We start from the raw sequence: 18,052 nt of genomic DNA on the forward strand, positions 1-18,052 counted from the left end.
TATGGGCAAAGCTTCAGAGCTTTTAACTGCAGTGGGCTATACTTAAACTGCATCTGAGCACCACAAACCAAAAATGCTAATGTTAATTCATTTTTAATATTCAAAGCAAATCACCCCATCCATCTTTATTTTCTTGAGAAATCACTTTGAAAAACATCCCCCAGGCATTTTTGGCCATGGCCATCTTGAGTAAGGGCAGATGATTCATGTAGCATTTACTTCCTAGAATCCATCTGTCCTTAGCTCCTGCATGTAGGCAGAAGTGTGCTTAGCTTAGAAAGCCTCTCCTCCCTTCCTGAAGACTCCTGGGATGTATGACATCATTTTCCTAGGCCAGAAACCAGGAAGTAACTGAAGAAATATAATAGAAATGCTTAAAACAAGTAAATATGATATACTTTCCTATCTATTTACTAATGCTAGCAGCATATGGATTACACATTGTCAATGTTGATTGAGAGTGTGAAGTTTCGCTTTAAATCTTAACGTCTTATACCATTTTATCTCTTAAAATTATGTAGCCCCAAGTTTTCACCCAAGACTGATTAATGCTTGGAAATGCCATATGCTGTCTGTGAAAATGGTGCTTCCAGTCCTTACACTGCAGTGCTCTACACCTGCAGAGCAGAGTAACAGCCACACCCCTCACCATATCCTTTCTCACACAAACTTGTAATGTAAACTTAAGGGGAAGGGGGTGTCTCAGCAGAGCTAGAAGGCTTGGGCAGCCTATATATTACGCTTTTTTTTTTTTTTCGTTCAGCTGGTTGAATGAAAGAAAGTGCTTCGATTTCCCCATCCACACATTTGGATTATAGTATTGTGTTCTGACTGCAGGGAGCCTTTCCTGCCATCAGAATACAATGACCAGTCGGCCATACATGTTTCAACATTTGGTTAGTCACTGCTGAACCGGCTGAATTTTGATCCATGTATAGTATGGCCGGCTTAGGTTTGAAGTTGGGGGGAGGAGGGTTATGGCAAAAATAGATGGGTGAACTGCATTCTTCCCACCCCCTTAAGTTGCAATGGCAGTTGGATAGGTTTGTACATATGCTGCACCCACAATGCTTTGCGGTGCGGCAAAAATGATCCCCCTAGTTGTGGTCAGTGAGATGGAACCACAGCTAAATGTGACCCATTCAAATGAATTGGGCCACGTCACAACCACAAGTCAAACACTAGGCTCACAGTTGTAGCACAGTATTTCAATTTTAAAAGCCACTTCAGCTTTAAAAGAAAAATACTCCCCCTCCTAAACGCCTGTCAGCTGCACCTATATTACTCTCTGACAATCAATTCACCTCTATTCGCTCTTCAGGACCTGAGTACTGAGTGCACTGGGCCTAACTCTGATACCTGTTGGACTGTACAGTCATATTTAGACACCCAGCAAATGCTGTAATAGTAAAACCCTACTCAAGCTGGCTTTAATTCACCTAAACCCATGGCCTTGTGACTTTCCAATCTCAAGTCTTCTATCTTCTTCTGTATAGAGAAGGTAGGGTCCTTATTTGCATGAAATGGGACACTTCCTATTTGCTGTATGATGACCGGGTTCTCTCAGGATCCAGAATAGAATGACATCACCAAAAGGGGACCAACAGGGATTGGCAGGCATGGACACAACTGTATCACTGGGTACCAGGTTCCCCAAAACCCAGAAATGGTACTTGGAAGGGACCTAGACAGCAGACTAGGTGATTATATCCATTCTGCACAACATACTTAAGAAAAAAGGGCACAATGAGTTAGACGGATGGCACGGCGGGCATTACATTATATTTTCCTAAACGTGCCTTTGGAAGATGTGGTTCTCATTTGTACGTCACATCCACTGCACTAGGCATACCCAAAAAGCTCTCCACAGTCAGTGATATAAGGTGTTGGCTTATCCTTGCACAATCAGCAAAGAACAATGGGGTATCACAAGAAAATCTCTGAAAATAATCTGTTTTGCAACCAGCAGAGATACATTGTGCAACAAAGCCCAACTCCTACCAATTTTATTTTTTGGACAGAGCAGGGAAGGGTTACAAAATCTATAACAAGACATTCTTGCCTTTCCCCACTCTGGAGGAAAAAAAATACTTGGGCCTCTGATAAAGCCACAATTTTTGGCTTGCAATAATGCCATAATGGCATCTGATGCTACATTATTCTTGAAGGCATATTATACAGTGGATATAAAAAGTCTACACACCCCTGTAAAATGTCAGGTTTCTGTGATGTAAAAAAAAATGACAAAGATATATCATTTTAGAAATGTTTCCACCTTTAATGTGACCTATAAACTTTCAAAAATATTCCGTACATAAAAAATGGCTTTGGCTCAAAAACAATCCCAAAACAACTGAAATATTAAAAAAAATCTTAATGTGATATAACTGTTGACAGAGCTCATTGACTGCAAAATTATGTGGACCATGACTTTTGCTGTGGGATGCGACTAAAAAAAATGTCAGGAAAGACCTACTAGAACAGCTGAACTTTATTTGGGGTTAATCAGAGGCACGTTAAATGATGTCAGGTGTGTACTGACTCCTATGTAACATGATTTTGAATGTGATTGCTTAATTCTTAACACCGCTACATCCCCAGTTATAAGAGGGTGTGCACACGTATGCTACCACATTATTTTAGTTTTTTATGTTTACTTCCCCCTTCCCCCCTAAAAGATTTCAGTTTGTTTTTCAATTGAGTTTATAGGTTACATTAAAGGTGGAAAAAATTCTGAAATGATTCATCTTTGTCTACTTTTTTTACATAGCAGAAACCTGACATTTTATAACAGGGGTATGCACACTTTCTATATATACTGTACATGCTATGAAAAATAATGCATAAAAAAGAAGATATTGTACAGTGTATCCAGACCGAAAAACAAAAATGTAATACATTGCAGCTTATTAGTCCCTAATTGTGGAGGCTGCCTTCGTTTTCTTGTTCAGGATCATGTCAGGACTACAGAACCCCCTCTCCTTAACTCCATTACATGGGGGGATGTACAGTTCACAGAAGGAATGGATAGCATTACTAACTAATAAGAATGCAGAAGAGGCAGAGTATACTGGAAGTTATCAGATCACCAGATTTATTGCTAGATTAGCACTTATCCAGCAAATTTAACAAAACACTTTCCACTGTTTATTTAACGGACCAAAAGGTAGCAAAAAAGACAAGTTTATTAATAAGGTTTTAAGTGGCTGTAAATCTAGCTACTGTATTTATCCCACCTCCTAAGGAAAGGGCATACCAAGAATAATTGCCTTAAAAATCAGATGCTTAAAAAAGTCTTACAAAAAATGGTTTACACTTTATTTCATGTGATCATGTTTCCTCTTTACAGATTAAAGTGGCCAGGTAGTGGGATGTTGTTACGCTGCAGCAGGTCACATGTCCTGGTGACATCACTCCAGCTTTTTCCTGCCCTCCCCCAAGGTTATGCAGATCAATCAGTCAAGTCGAGCATCTGATCCACCTATTGCCAGTCAGGCATCTGATCCACCTATTGCCAGTCAAGCATCTGATCCACCTATTGCCAGCCAAGCATCTGATCCACCTATTGCCAGTCAGGGATCTGATCCACCTATTGCCAGTCAGGTATCTGATCCACCTATTGCCAGTCAGGTATCTGATCCACCTATTGCCAGTCAGGTATCTGATCCACCTATTGCCAGTCAGGCATCTGATCCACCTATTGCCAGTCAGGCATCTGATCCACCTATTGCCAGTCATTGCCAGTCAGGCATCTGATCCACCTATTGCCAGTCAGGCATCTGATCCACCTATTGCCAGTCAAGCATCTGATCCACCTATTGCTAGTCAAGCATCGGATCCACCTATTGCCAGTCAAGCATCGGATCCACCTATTACCAGTCAAGCATCGGATCCACCTATTACCAGTCAAGCATCGGATCCACCTATTGCCAGTCAAGCTTCTTATCCACCTATTGCCAGTCAAGCATCTGATCCACCCTGCGGATGACCTGATTTTCAAACCTATCCCATTCACCTATTATATGTACACAACTACAACCAACAATTTTCAACTACAAGACATTCCAAGTCCCTTTAGATTTTAAGACCCCATCCACCCAACCCTATAAGCTCTTAGCAGAACCTTCAAGCCTGTAAGACCCCTTTCACATGAAGGGTCCAATCAGGTCCGCCTGTCCGTTTTTCAGGTGGACTTAATCGGACCCTCCATTCACCTATGGACTGGCGGGCGTAAACGGACATGTGTCCAGTTACACTCGATTAATTCCAATTTGATCTGGTTCTGTACAGACAAAAAAAACCTGAAGGGGATCCATCCCTCTCCTAAGTGGTTTGGATCAGACAGCAATTGGGAGTAAACAGACAGCGGAGTCTGTTTACACCTGTCAGTCCATACAGCACAGATTCCCTGTTGATCTAATCAGAGTCCGCCCCATGTGAACGGGACCTAAAGCTGAGTATACAAGTATCAAAATTCTGAAATTATTGAAAGTTTGGTCCATGTGTAACACTCTGTTGAACAGAAGCCAGTAGTTAAAACAGCTTCTGTCAAATGCTGAAAAACCAGCATTCGATCAGCATATGCAGCCAAGGGCTGCACCGATGATCAGTGTATTCTGATGGCAGATCTGTGAGTTTGCGTGGATGTGAGAATCAGAGATTTTTTTTTGGAGGGTTGAACAAAAAAAACCTCAACATGTATAGACAGGGTAGGGCTACATTCACACTGGAACACCCCTGGACATTAACTCTCCTGGCAGCAGAAAAATCCAAAATTAAGCAAAAACACATGCAAACGTGGTAACGAGTTGAGCTGGTTGTTGGTGCAAATGCATTGTTGCAATACATTATCATTGTTACAATTGCTTTTTGGTACACTGCTATGCAAAATTGTGGTACTTACAGTGAACACACAAAGGGGTTGATTTACTAAAGACAAATAGACTGTGCACTTTGCTCGTGCAGTTGCTCCAGAGCTTAGTAAATGAGGCAAAGCTTCACCTTGCAAAGAATACCCAATCACATGCAAAGAAAATTTTTGTTTGCGCATGATCAGATCAGGGGCGGACTGATAACTCATGGGGCCCCCGGGCAATAGGGGATCATGGGGCCCCTTTGTCCTTGCCCACACTCAAAGCACACCAAAAAAGCCTATAAAAAAGGTACCAGGGGCATTTCATAGGGCCCCCTACTGACTCCGGGCAGTGCCCGAATGCTCGAATGGTCAGTCCGCCCCTGGATCAGATGATAGGTGTCAGTAGTGTTTCCTCTCATTTACTAAGCTCTGGAGAAACTGTACTTCCATAGTGCACAGTCTATTTAAATCAAACCCGATGGTTTTATAAATATTGCACATTTATGTTTTGGACTTTATAGCATGCAATTGGAGGTTTATTCTCTTTTTCACATGTTTACAGCCCATTTGAAATATGCCTGCTCACAGAGCTCTTTAGCTGAAGCTGAAATTTACAAACACAAAGTGGACAGCTCCATCCAAGGTTTTAGATTAGGTTCACATTTCAGCAGGTGCATGAATGCATGTAAATTGCACACCTTTCTGCACCTGCAACAAAAATGTGCTGCTGTTTAGCAGTTTAGTGGGGTACCATAAATCTTAATGGCACCCCCATTCACTGGAAACTGCAGAATGATTTCCTGACAGCACTATGCAGCTTTGCTGCGGCTGCAGTTTTGGAAAAGGTGCCTCTACCTTTTCCTTGCCTTTTATGTAGTTACAGCTGCCCATCCAATTGAATGGACTACTGTGCCAGTGCAAGTGCAGCCTTCAGGAAACCCTCAGTGTGTACTTAGCCGTAATCAAAGAGAGTCCAATAGTAGTCAGTTTCTGTTATGGAAAACATCAATTTAAAAATGTATAAATGCTTGAAAAATATTTTAATAAAATGGACCCTTTTAAATATAAATACAGAAACTTTCCTGGTAAGATTATCGTGCTATGCCTATTCAGATCACAGGCTTCTCTGACATTACATTACTAGTTCAGTAAATTGAAGAATTAACTTATTTGCTGTATCATTCTCCAAATATTTTTTGAATGATCTCAGAATTAAGTATAATCGGCTGCAGTCTCATAAAGTGTATGAGTAACAAATGAAAGGAATGTCCCCCCAGAGCAAAACAGGTAAATATATAACTCCTGTTTAATCAATAATGAATCTACAAGCTTTGCGGGAGAACAAGAAGTAGGAACAGCATGAACAAGTGTGAATTTTTCTTTGTTTTTGCTGAGTTATAGAATGGCATACCAATGTTACAAGAGAACACGACCAAATTAGAACATTCCGACATTTCCTATGACTTGACACATTTTCTGAAATCCTTAATTATTACATTGAAATCTGATAAATCCAGGATGCTAGGTTTTTCCATAAAAGGAACAAATACTAAGCTGATGAAAACAAGTTAAATGCTGGCACCTATTCTTAAAAATCAATGATTGGCTTTACTAATTACTAAGAAAGCTCTATAGGTGAGAGGTGTAAGCCAGGTACAACAGCTACTGTTAAAGAGACATGGTTATGAGCAGGGGCGGACTGACAACTCATGGGGCCCCCGGGCAATAGGGGATCATGGGGCCGCTGTGTCCTTGCCCAAACTCAAAAAAGCCTATGAAAAAGGTACCAGGGGCATCTCATGGGGCCCCCTACTGACCCCGGGCCCTCGGGCAGCACCCGAGTTTCCAAATGGTCAGTCTGCCCCTGGTTATGAGAGGATCATGGGTCCTGCCACTGTTGAGCTCTCATTTGGAAATCCTGGTTCCCTGGCTGTCATTTTATGGTTTTGGCTTCAACACTGTCTGAATAACTAACTTGGAACAAGAACAGAATTAAGGAGGTTTGATATTTTTCTGAAATTCATTTACTGCATGCTTGTTCTAGGAATCTAACATAAGCAGCCTTTGTTGGTAAGGTGTAAAGAAACCACCACCATATTTTGAACTCCTGGGACTATTACCAAATTATTGGTGCATGATTGGTGAACAAAAACTTTGCTCCAGATACCAAGTTATTCCCCTACTGGGAACAACCATGTTTTGCTTTTTGTACAGCATATGTTGGTAGGTGCAGTTAGCTTTCCTGCCACTAGATGACTTTGTTGCTTGTGGCATGCTAAGGGAATTGTAAAGCAGGTGTTAGCTCCCCGTTTAGAGAAATCCCTCCTCGAGGGATGTAGTGGATGAACTTTATGCCCATATAAATGCCAGCTGTGGGTGGGGCGCAGGGTTGATCGGGTATAGGAACAGGACATCCCAGAGCTGCTAAAATGTAGTCCTACACAAAGTTGATCCAAAGGGCCCTTCCAAGGTGAGGGGCATGTGAGGAAAAGCTGCAGTGGCCTGTCTCCCTTGACCTTCTTCGGCAGGTCCTTTAGAAGAGTGCGCAAGGCTTTGAGTCCTTGTTTGTGAGTAATGGTGGGAGCCCTGGGGAGCAAAGCTATAGAAGGGACATTAGGAAGAGCCTGGTAAACTAATGGAAACACTCTGTCCCCTTTACCCTCAGCTGCAGGTCCTGGACACCTAGGACTGTGGACTAAGTATACATAGGGAAGCAGCTCCCAAGGAGAGAAATGAAGGAGAGGGAAAATGGCTTAGTTAAAATATATGTATTTGTGCTCTGCAGTGAAATGACTGCTACAGAATGTTTAACCTTGCACATGGCCTTCCACGCAAGAGATTCTGATAGTATGTCAAATGTGAAATGCCACCGGAAGTACTGTGAAGATGTGAAGTTGCAGTAAAGGGCTGAAAATGCATTCAACTGAGGACATTCCTTTATTCTGAATATTAGTGTGCGCGCTTCTGGCCATGAGATATGTAGCCAATATGGTGGCTACAAAATCAGGGGCATGGGTGCTTTAGCCATGAAGAAGTGGGGTGGGACTGGTACAACTTCTGCCCAATCATAAGCCCCCCTTACACATAGAGGATATGAGTATGAGTATCAAACGGTCAATCAAAGCCTATGGGTGACACCGGCTGCATATCAGCAACCAGAAGGAACGGGTAGAGATGGAAAAGAGAATTTCACTATTGCCTTTTTTTAAAAAATCACTAGCTGCACAGTTTGGTCAACTTCAGCTGCACATTTTAAGGAAAGCATTTTGAAGCAACTGATAGGGAAGATTACGAAGGTGAAACTATGTTTACAAACTGAAATGGTTCACTTTGTAAAGCCGATATCCAGCAAAGAGTTTTGGATACAGTGGGGAGAAATACAATCCCTTATGGGTTACACTGCTATGTGCAGAACCACTGGAAAATGTTTCCCTTACTTACTGTTTTCACCAGACAGAAAGTGAGAACATTTTTTCAACAAGGACACACACAGCAATAAAAAGCTAACAGGGATTCTAGCTTTCTCATAATGTAAATGACGCTTTTAAATAGTCCTGGGTTTAATAGAATGTCACCTTCCTGTTGCAAAGCACCAAGCTTGCCACTATAATTGATGAGAGTCTAAGAAACTGTACTTGTTCCACCAGGACACAAAAATGATTCGATTTCCTTAATGTCGCTCTGTCACAGTATAATGATTGCTTTTTAGTCATAATAAGACATATTCTCTGAATTTATTATCTAGAGGTCATATTAACATTGATATAGATCAATCTAACCAAGGTAATCAAGGCTAGCCAGGAAATGTTCTGAGCACAGCTTGTCCTACATGTGTATTTGCTGTGTGATAAATACTCTTTCAGAAGAAGCAGTTTTTGTGCCCTGAACACTACATCTACAGAGATCTGATGACCCCCACCTTTCCTGTAGCAATGCTTCTTTCTGCAGCACCAGGCTAGAATCTTGCAGCCTTGGATATGGCTCTCTTTTAGTATAACACAGCCTAGCCTTCCACCTCGCCTGCTAAAAATGTTCACACTCAACTGATATAATTTTACCCCCTACAGTGCCCCTTCCAAGGAGAGAAGAGAATAGAGAGTGCAATATGGTACAATCACAGCCCTGGAGCTGCAACAGTCTCTCTCCTGTGAGCTACCAGTACTTGAAAGAGTGTATACCAAGCAATACGAGTTCTCATTCGGTGAAGGCCTACTACAGCAATGATTTATTTCCTAAGGCAGGCCATAGCAGAGTCGAAAACCAAATGTTCTGTTGATTAAAAAACTAAAATGGTGCATACAATTGTGCCTTCATTTGCTTCATTTTTCAAAAAAAAATCCAGCATGTTGGATCAGGCACTCTTTGACTGTGGCACGAAAATCATGTGTCTAAGCTGGCACACTAAGAATGACAAAAACAAACAACCAAGAAGTTTTGTTCTGTTCTTGACTCAACTATGGCTTGCTTAAGTGATCACAGGCAGGATAGGTTTCAAGGAAGAAGATCCTTACCCATCCTAAAAACTGAACAAAGAAACTGACATCAAAACGCACTTATCAAAATTAGTGAGGATTTTAAAAATCTGATGGCAGACAAATGTAAGAAGGAAATCACCATACAAACATTTGATGTTCAAGTATCTACATTTCCTAAGGCTTAGAAGATGGAAGAACACACAGAAAATATGCTGGTCTCATAAATATGTATGCTTGTATTTCACTTCTAGGCATTATTCGTTACACTTCCCACATTTTATAGTAGAGAGCAGACTGTAACAGAAACCCCATACAGACTGCATCCTCTGGAAGGCACAAAACATTTTTGGTTTGTAAAACAAATATGACAATCATATAAAGAACCTCTTTATGTGGACCAACCCCAATCAACTTGAAGTTTGTAACAGAATTTAATTAGAGCTCTAAATTATTCAAATATCGCATTGAGAACATGATAAATGGCAGCACTGGGGATAACGCTGCCATTGTGGTCGGGAATACAGCCGACGACTACAAACAATGGTTCAGCACAGGGAAATGGCCAACAGAACACATTCTCATGACATTTCTTATTGAATTATACAATAATTTCTAGACATATCGGATTACACCATAAAAACAAAGAAATCTGGAGGTTTACCACATAGCATCCAATCAAATGTCATGTCTCATACTAACACTACAAATAACAGAAAGAGACCCTTTTCTCTTAGCTTACACTATCAAAAGTCAGCCCAACACTAATAACTACATACAGTTTTAGAGTTGGCCCATACATAACATTGTGTTATCTCACATGGCCTTCACAACACAGATACATACGGTTCAATTGTTAAGCTGGCTATGGTTTTACATTTTAATTGTCTAAAATAAACTTACTGTAACTAGAGGTACAAATATATTATACAACCTAAAACACAAATGTGCTGGTTAAGGCGCCATGCACACTGGGTGTTTAGCCCTGGTGCATGGAGCTGCAGTGTCCATCTGCGGGTGGACTGCAAACACTATGAGAGTCTGACAGTTGCTGGATTGTGCTGGGCAGTGCACTCAGTGCTACCTCCATTTAATCCAGCATGCACCAAGGAACGAACGCCCAGGAGCACACTACGTTCTTGGCATTTGTCCCTGGGCAAATACTGCCCTAATTGTTTGTACAGCTAGCTATGTGCCCTGTTCAGCCCTAGCAACTGTCGGACTCTCACAGAGTTTGACTGGCTACCAGCAGTGGGGCTGGACGGCACACCTGTGCCATCTACCAGCAGCTAAAAGCCTGGGCCCCAAGCACCAGGGCTAAACACCCAGTGTGCATGTGGCCTTAGAAGAATAGAATGAATGAAGCACCTTTGCTATCCACAGCATCTAGTAATCTTACTGGACATACAGTACATTTATACCCTCCATATTTTATAAAGAAGACCCACATGTAGAAAGTATCGGATCTGTTGCCCCTGTTCCCCAGATCTGTTAACCCTTCCCTACTTCATCCAAAATTTAAAAAAAAGTTGCCTTTATGTATATATTAGCAAAAATGACACATTTAGGTAAAGGTAGAGTTCTAGGCTCCACCTTCATCTGGCTAAGAAAAGGCAACTTGCAGTCTGAGCCAACCACTGGATACAGAGTACTGTAACTAACAGGTAAACATCATCCTTGTCTGTTGCTGTCATCCAAGGATAGAATTTGGCACAATATTTTCACTTGTGCAATTTTGCAATTATGTCCAATACTAACCGTACAAACTTTACCAGATCATTGTGCAGGAAATGAGACAGTAAAAGACCATTGTACCTCCTTCTCCAGTTGTTCCATCAAACGGCATCTGCTTCATGTGATTCCAACAGTACACAGAGCTTACAATCTAAAGAAAAAATAAAAATAGTTACAATTTCCATTAATTTAAAAAATTATCTATGCTTTAAAGTAAAAAAATTGCAAAAATGTTTACATTCATTTTCCAGTATATTTATTATTAGCTTAGTTGCCAGTTGATGTCTGTAAATGTTATGGGTGGATTTTCTTTTGTTTGCTGCTGTAAAAGCCATTGGGGTGAGGGTATGTCTCCCCAGTGGGGACAAAGACATCAATAAAGCCTGACAGAAGAAAGAATAAAATAAAAAACCTGACAAAAGCGCTAATCTTCCCCATTCTACCAAAGGTCTAAGAAAAAAAGTTTTGTCAAGGGTTCCCCATTAAGCCACAAGCACATGAAGAATATGCAGTAGCAAATCAATGAATGCATAATTTGGGACAACTAATCAAAGCTATAAGTCACTTCTAAAGGAGATCAGTTACAAGACATGTACAGGGCCTTGAAAAAGTATTCATGCTCCTTGAAATTTTGCACATTTTGTCATGTTACAATCAAAAACGTAAATGTATTTCATAGGGATTTTATGTGATAGACCAACACAAAGTGGCACATAATTGTGAAGTGGAAGGAAAATAATAAATGGTTTTCAAAATGTTTTACATATAAATATGTGAAAAGTGTGGTGTGCATTTGTATTCAGCCCCCGAGTCAATACTTTGTAGAACCACCTTTGGCTGCAATTACAGCTGCAAGTATTTTTGGGGATGTCTCTACCAGCTTTGCACATCTAGAGAGTGACATTTTTGCAGATTCTTCTTTGCAAAATAGCTCAAGCTCTGTCATACCAGATAGATCGTCTGAGAATAGCAATTTTCAAGTCTTGCCACAGATTCTCAATTGGATTTAGGTATGGACTTTGACTGAGCCATTCTAACACATGAATATGCTTTGATTTAAACCATCCCATTGTAGCTCTGGCTGTATGTTTAGGGTTGTTGTCTTGCTGGAACGTGAACCTCCGCCCCAGTCTCAAGTCTTTTGCAGACTCTAAACAGAATTTCTTCTAAGATTGCAGTGTATTTGGCTCCATCAATCTTCCCATTAACTATGACCAGTTTCCCTGTCCCTGCTGAAGAAAAGCATCCCCACAAAATGACGCTGCCACCACCATGTTTCACGGTGGGGATGGTGTGTTCAGGGTGATGTGCAGTGTTCGTTTTCCGCCACACATAGTGTTTTGCTTTCAGGCCAAAAAGTTCAATTTTGGTCTCATCTGACCAGAGCACCTTCTTCCACGTTTGCTGTGTCCCCCACATCTTCTTGCCACTCTTATATAAAGGCCAGATTTGTGGAGTGCACGACTAACAGTTGTCCTGTGGACAGATTCTCCCACCTGAGCCGTAAATCTCTGCAGCTCCTACAGAGTTACCATGGGCCTCTGGGCTGCTTCTGATTAATGCTCTCCTTGGCCGGTCTGTCAGTTTAGGTGGACGGCCATGTCTTGGTAGTTTTGCAGTTGTGTCATACTCTTTCCATTTACAGATGATCAGTGCTCCATGAGATGTTCAAAGCTTGGGATATTTTTTTTACAACCTAACCCTGCTTTAAATGTCTCCACAATTTTATCCCTGACCTGTCTAGTGTGTTCCTTGGCCTTCATGATGCTGTTTGTTCGCTAATGTTCTCTAACAAACCTCTAAGGGATTCACAGAACAGCTGTATTTATACTGAGATTAAATTATACACAGGTGGAATCTATTTACAAATTAGGTGACTTCTGAAGGCAATTGGTTCCACTAGATTTTAGTTAGGAATATCAGAGTAAAGGGGGCTGAATACAAATGTACGCCACACTTTTCATATATTTATTTGTAAAACATTTGGAAACCATGTATCATTTTCCTTCCACTTCACAATTATGTGCCGCTTTGGATTGGTCTATCACCTAAAATCCCAATAAAATACATTTACGCTCTTGGTTGCAACATGACAAAATGTGGAAACTTTCAAGGGGTATGAACACTTTTTCAAGGCACTGTAAGCAGCCAACTGCCTCCTGAGAATGTAACGGGCCCATGTGCTATAAACTGAGTGGTAGCAAGTGCCAGAATTCCATATTTTTATGATCATTCCAGATCAATGACTGAAAGCATAAGCCAAGAGATCAGTATTATAGCCAGGGGCTAACATTTTAAAAAAGAAGGCAATGACAGCCTACATAAAGCTGGCCTGAATTTTTTTTAAACATTTGGATGAGAAATGGTAAAAATCGGTCATCCAACCATATGATGGTGCCTTCATGGATGCAACTAATTTTGAATGACTTTTCATTTGAGTACCATGTTAATGCTATGAATGTTCTATTTCTGGATTAACTTTGACAAGTACTGTACATGTGCATAAGACTAGTTATGAATTTCTCAGATGGGAGTGAATTCAACAATTAGAAATTCACCCATTTCCATTAGATTTCCATGACCTTTGATTTTTTTTTTTTGCTCACTCTAGTCAAAACCGATTGTCTAATCATCCCCTTTAGCTCTTTTCTAAGAAAAGGCTGGCTTAACTGTCTCATGTCAGGTGCACTTTAATTATGTGGCACTTGCAAGGCTAGAAGCCCATTTTGTTTCTGTCTTCTGCCACATCGTACCATTCCCAACATCACCTACTTCAGCTGTTGACATAATTTCCCATATTCACCCATGGGTCTAGAAGAGCAGACTTACCTACATGCACAATGTGGCCATCTTTAAGCAAAGGGTCTGGGTGGCTGGCACACAAATATATCAGCTTTGCTCAGCTGTCAAAGGGAAGCAGCAGCATTTGAGGCTGGTTTCTTTACAAACCCCAATCCCCAACTCACATCTCCTCCAGCAGTCAACAGGAAACTGGTGGGGTTAGGAGGCTCTAATACACAAGACTGCTGTGTATCTGCTAAAAAGATCAGACGGTCATCTTAAGTCTGCGAGTACCCTTACACACAATAGGCCTAGTACACCACTCAATCAGAAAATCAGACGAAAAATATCGCTTTCGAAACAATTGTACAATAATCTGATTGTCCGTACACAGCTTTCATCTGAAATTATTAGAACGTATAAACTCAATTTTTTTTTCGTATGGATACCAGATCGTACGTTTTTCGTTTTATCAGTAGAATATTCATCCAAAACAAATTGTAAGAGCAAGACCACACATGTCCAAAACAAATCGAAAGAGCAAGACCACGTATGCTCAGAAATGAAATAATACATTACAATACAACATCTTATGACATCAGTTCCAAAGCTGTATTCTACTGTACACATTTTTTTCTCTTCCTTTTTGATATGAGACTAGCATGCAAAAAAAAACGGACGATTGTTTTTCCGATATTCTCATCTTGTGTACCAGGCTTTAGTAGCAATATACTTGTATGCTTATTTTATCGATATCAATCCCCAGGTTACAGGAAAAACTGCACAACTGCATGCCTGCCTTTCCTATTCCTGGAGGTAATCCAGTCTTGCAGCTACTGGAAACATGCACAAAGTGCTCAATGATTAATGGTTCCAATGTTAGAAATCCCGTAATACTTCTCTGCAATGGCATCCCTTCCCATCCCTAGAGCTGAGGCTTTTGTAAACAGGATGTCAAGCGCAAGCACCAGAACAAAACAAAACAAATTTAACATTGTGTATTACATATTAAGCCATACTGCAGGTATAGACATGCTAGAAGACACTTCCTATGACTCACAGTGGTCTTCTCAATGGAGACAGACAGACACTGCTTCTGCCATTACTAATTATTGGGGGAGCAGTATGACAAAGTACAGAAAGTAATGAACTGGGACAGGTGGCTTGACAATTGCAAGTTAGAATTAAACCTTGGTCAGTTGCATGGCTATTGAAGCAGACTGAATAGAGACATCCAGTCTCAGTCTAAGTAAGAATAATACCATGAACTATAAATTAAATCAATTGTATTAATAACAATACTGGAACACAGGTGGACAAAATAATATAAAATGCAAGAACCAGCTAGTCAAGTCCAGGAGCGAGGAAGCTTTTTGGTCATTATCAACACCAGTGGTTGAAGTCATTCAAATCTGGACACATGTAGCTAAAGTGTAAGTCCAATGATTGTATGGATTGTATGGAGGTTTATGGATAAGACTGTATTGGAGGACGTGTTTAAATATGTCCAGGCAGGTATAAAACCACCAATCATTGCAGTTATGAAAAACGAAATGTTTAAGTCGATACATATTTTCAAAATTTTAGATGCAACTAGTGTAAGTCCTGAATCTGTCTTGACATCACCCTCCTGTTTAGTAGCTTACAGCCTGGAAGAAAGAAGGCCAGCTCCAAGAACCACTCATGCTCTGCTGCAGATATGCAGATGCTGATATGGAATATCAGTGTGAGCTAAAGAATGATAACCCACTGACATGTTGCTGCTCCTTCCCTTTCCATTCAGAAAAGTGTGGTTGTGCTCTTGACCAAGCTTTTTTGCTTTCAAAGTGAATAGTGAAGAGTGAAAATGTGGCTATTTAATTAGGAAGGGGTGCATGTATCACAAAATCACCTACACATATTTGCAATTATTTGCACCATTTAGGAGAAATTCACAAAGCAAGCAGCTGATGAGGTCACCAGTGCATGTGCTCTGAAAGAGCTCCTTCAGAGCTCTGTGCAGCAGCCGAGGGCTCCTGCACACATTCGCGGAAGTGACGCCACCGTAGCTCTGGCCATTTATATTGCCGGAGCCCATGAAATCAGAAGGAAGACCGGGTGAAGATGGTGGCATCAGGGAGCCGTGATATCGCAGTGCTGGATTATGACCTAAACCTGCAAAGGGGCCCACTGTTTTGTCTTTTGTTTGGGGGTTTACTACTGCTTTAAATATAAGTATAATAGCATACAACAGTAACAACAATTATAAAATGTAAAGCTTTCCTAAAATTTAACGCTTTCCTAAATATGAGAATAAAAAAGAATCCACAATGGGAAACTGGACAGCACTATGAATGTACATATGTATATAAATGTACTAATTAATATGTGTTTGAATAAAAGAGCGATTCAGATTAATTTTGGACTACCCATCCTTCAGTGTGCTATAAGTTTTGCAGTGAGTATGAAGTCTGCTTGATGTGGTGGTCTGCTCTGAGATATATATATATATATATATATATATATATATATATATATATACATATATACAGTATCTCACAGAAGTGAGTACACATTTTTGTAAATATTTTATTATATCTTTTCATGAGACAACACAAAAAAATGACACTTTGCTACAATATAAAGTAGTGAGTGTACAGCTTGTATAACAGTGTAAATTTGCTGTCCCTTCAAAATAACTCAACACACAGTCATTAATGTCTAAACCGCTGGCAACAAAAGTGAGTACACCCCTAAGTGAAAAGATCCAAATTGGGCCCAATTAGCCATTTTCCCTCTCCGGTGTCATGTGACTCAGTGTTACAAGGTCTCAGGTGTGAATGGGGAGCAGGTGTGTTAAATTTGGAGTAATCGCTCTCACGCTCTCATACTGGTCACTGGAAGTTCAACATGGCACCTCATGGCAAAGAACTCTCTAAGGATCTGAAAAAAATAATTGTTGCTCTACATAAAGATGGGCCTAAGCTATAAGAAGATTGCCAAGACCCTGAAACTGAGCTGCAGCATGGTGGCCAAGATCATACAGTGGTTTAACAGGACAGGTTCCACTCAGAACAGGCCTCGCCATGGTCGACCAAAGAAATTGAGTGCCCATGCTCAGCGTCATATGCAGAGGTTGTCTTTGGGAAATAGACGTATGAGTGCTGCCAGCATTGTGCAGAGGTTGAAGGGGTGGGGGGGTCAGCCTGTCAGTGCTCAGACCATACGCCGCACACTGCATCAAATTGGTCTGCATGGCTGTCGTCCCACAAGGAAGCCTCTTCTAAAGATGATGCACAAGAAAGCCTACAAACAGTTTGCTGAAGACAAGCAGACTAAGGATATGGATTACTAGATCCATGCCCTGTGATCTGATGAGACAAAGATAAACTTATTTGGTTCAGATGGTGTCAAGCGTGTGTGGCGGCAACCAGGTGAGGAGTACAAAGACAAGTGTGTCATGCCTACAGTCAAGCATGGTGGTGGGAGTGTCATGGTCTGGGGCTGCATGAGTGCTGCCAGCACTGGGGAGCTACAGTTCATTGAGGGAACCATGAATGCCAACATTTACTGTGACATACTGAAGCAGAGCATGATGCGCTGCCTTCGGAGACTGGGCCGCAGGGCAGTATTCCAACATGATAATGACCCCAAACACACCTCCAAGACAACCACTGCCTTGCTAAAGAAGCTGAGGGTAAAGGTTATGGACTGACCAAGCATGTCTCCAGACCTAAACCCTATTGAGCGTCTGTGGGGCATCCTCAAATGGAAGATGGAGGAGCGCAAGATCTCTAACATCCACCAGCTTCGTGATGTCATCATGGAGGAGTGGAAGAGGACTCCAGTGGCAACCTGTGAAGCTCTGGTGAACTCCATGCCCAAGAGTTAAGGCAGTGCTGGAAAATAATGGTGGCCACACAAAATATTGACACTTTGGGCCCAATTTGGACATTTTCACTTAGGGGTGTACTCACTTTTGTTGCCAGCGGTTTAGACATTAATGACTGTGTGTTGAGTTACTTTGATGGGAAAGCAAATTTACACTGTTATACAAGCTGTATGCTCACTACTTTGCATTGTAGCAAAGTATCATTTCTTCAGTGTTGTATTAATATATGTATTAATTTTGTGGGGTTTTTTTGTGCACTACTAAAGCAGTGGGTGGACATTTGTTTTGGATTCCCTCATTGTACTGTATGCTTATTTAGTTTAATTAGTCACAGTTATT

At 41.0% G+C, this 18,052-nt stretch overlaps 1 protein-coding gene across 3 annotated transcripts in view; it reads right to left on the reverse strand.

Annotated features, from left to right (window-relative positions):
* The window catches only part of ARHGEF28 (Rho guanine nucleotide exchange factor 28), a 305,207-nt gene that overhangs the window by 157,834 nt on the left and 129,321 nt on the right, over positions 1–18,052 (reverse strand). For all 3 annotated transcript variants that reach the window (XM_089686171.1, XM_089686172.1, XM_089686174.1), the window contains one exon: positions 11,143–11,212. In XM_089686171.1, coding sequence (XP_089542297.1) covers positions 11,143–11,212 — 70 coding nt within the window. The remainder of the gene's footprint in view (positions 1–11,142; positions 11,213–18,052) is intronic.

This window comes from Staurois parvus, unplaced genomic scaffold, assembly GCF_062004578.1.
Source record: "Staurois parvus isolate SC_StPar_1 unplaced genomic scaffold, SC_StPar_1.0 ptg000392l, whole genome shotgun sequence".
Taxonomy (NCBI): Eukaryota; Metazoa; Chordata; class Amphibia; order Anura; family Ranidae; genus Staurois; species Staurois parvus.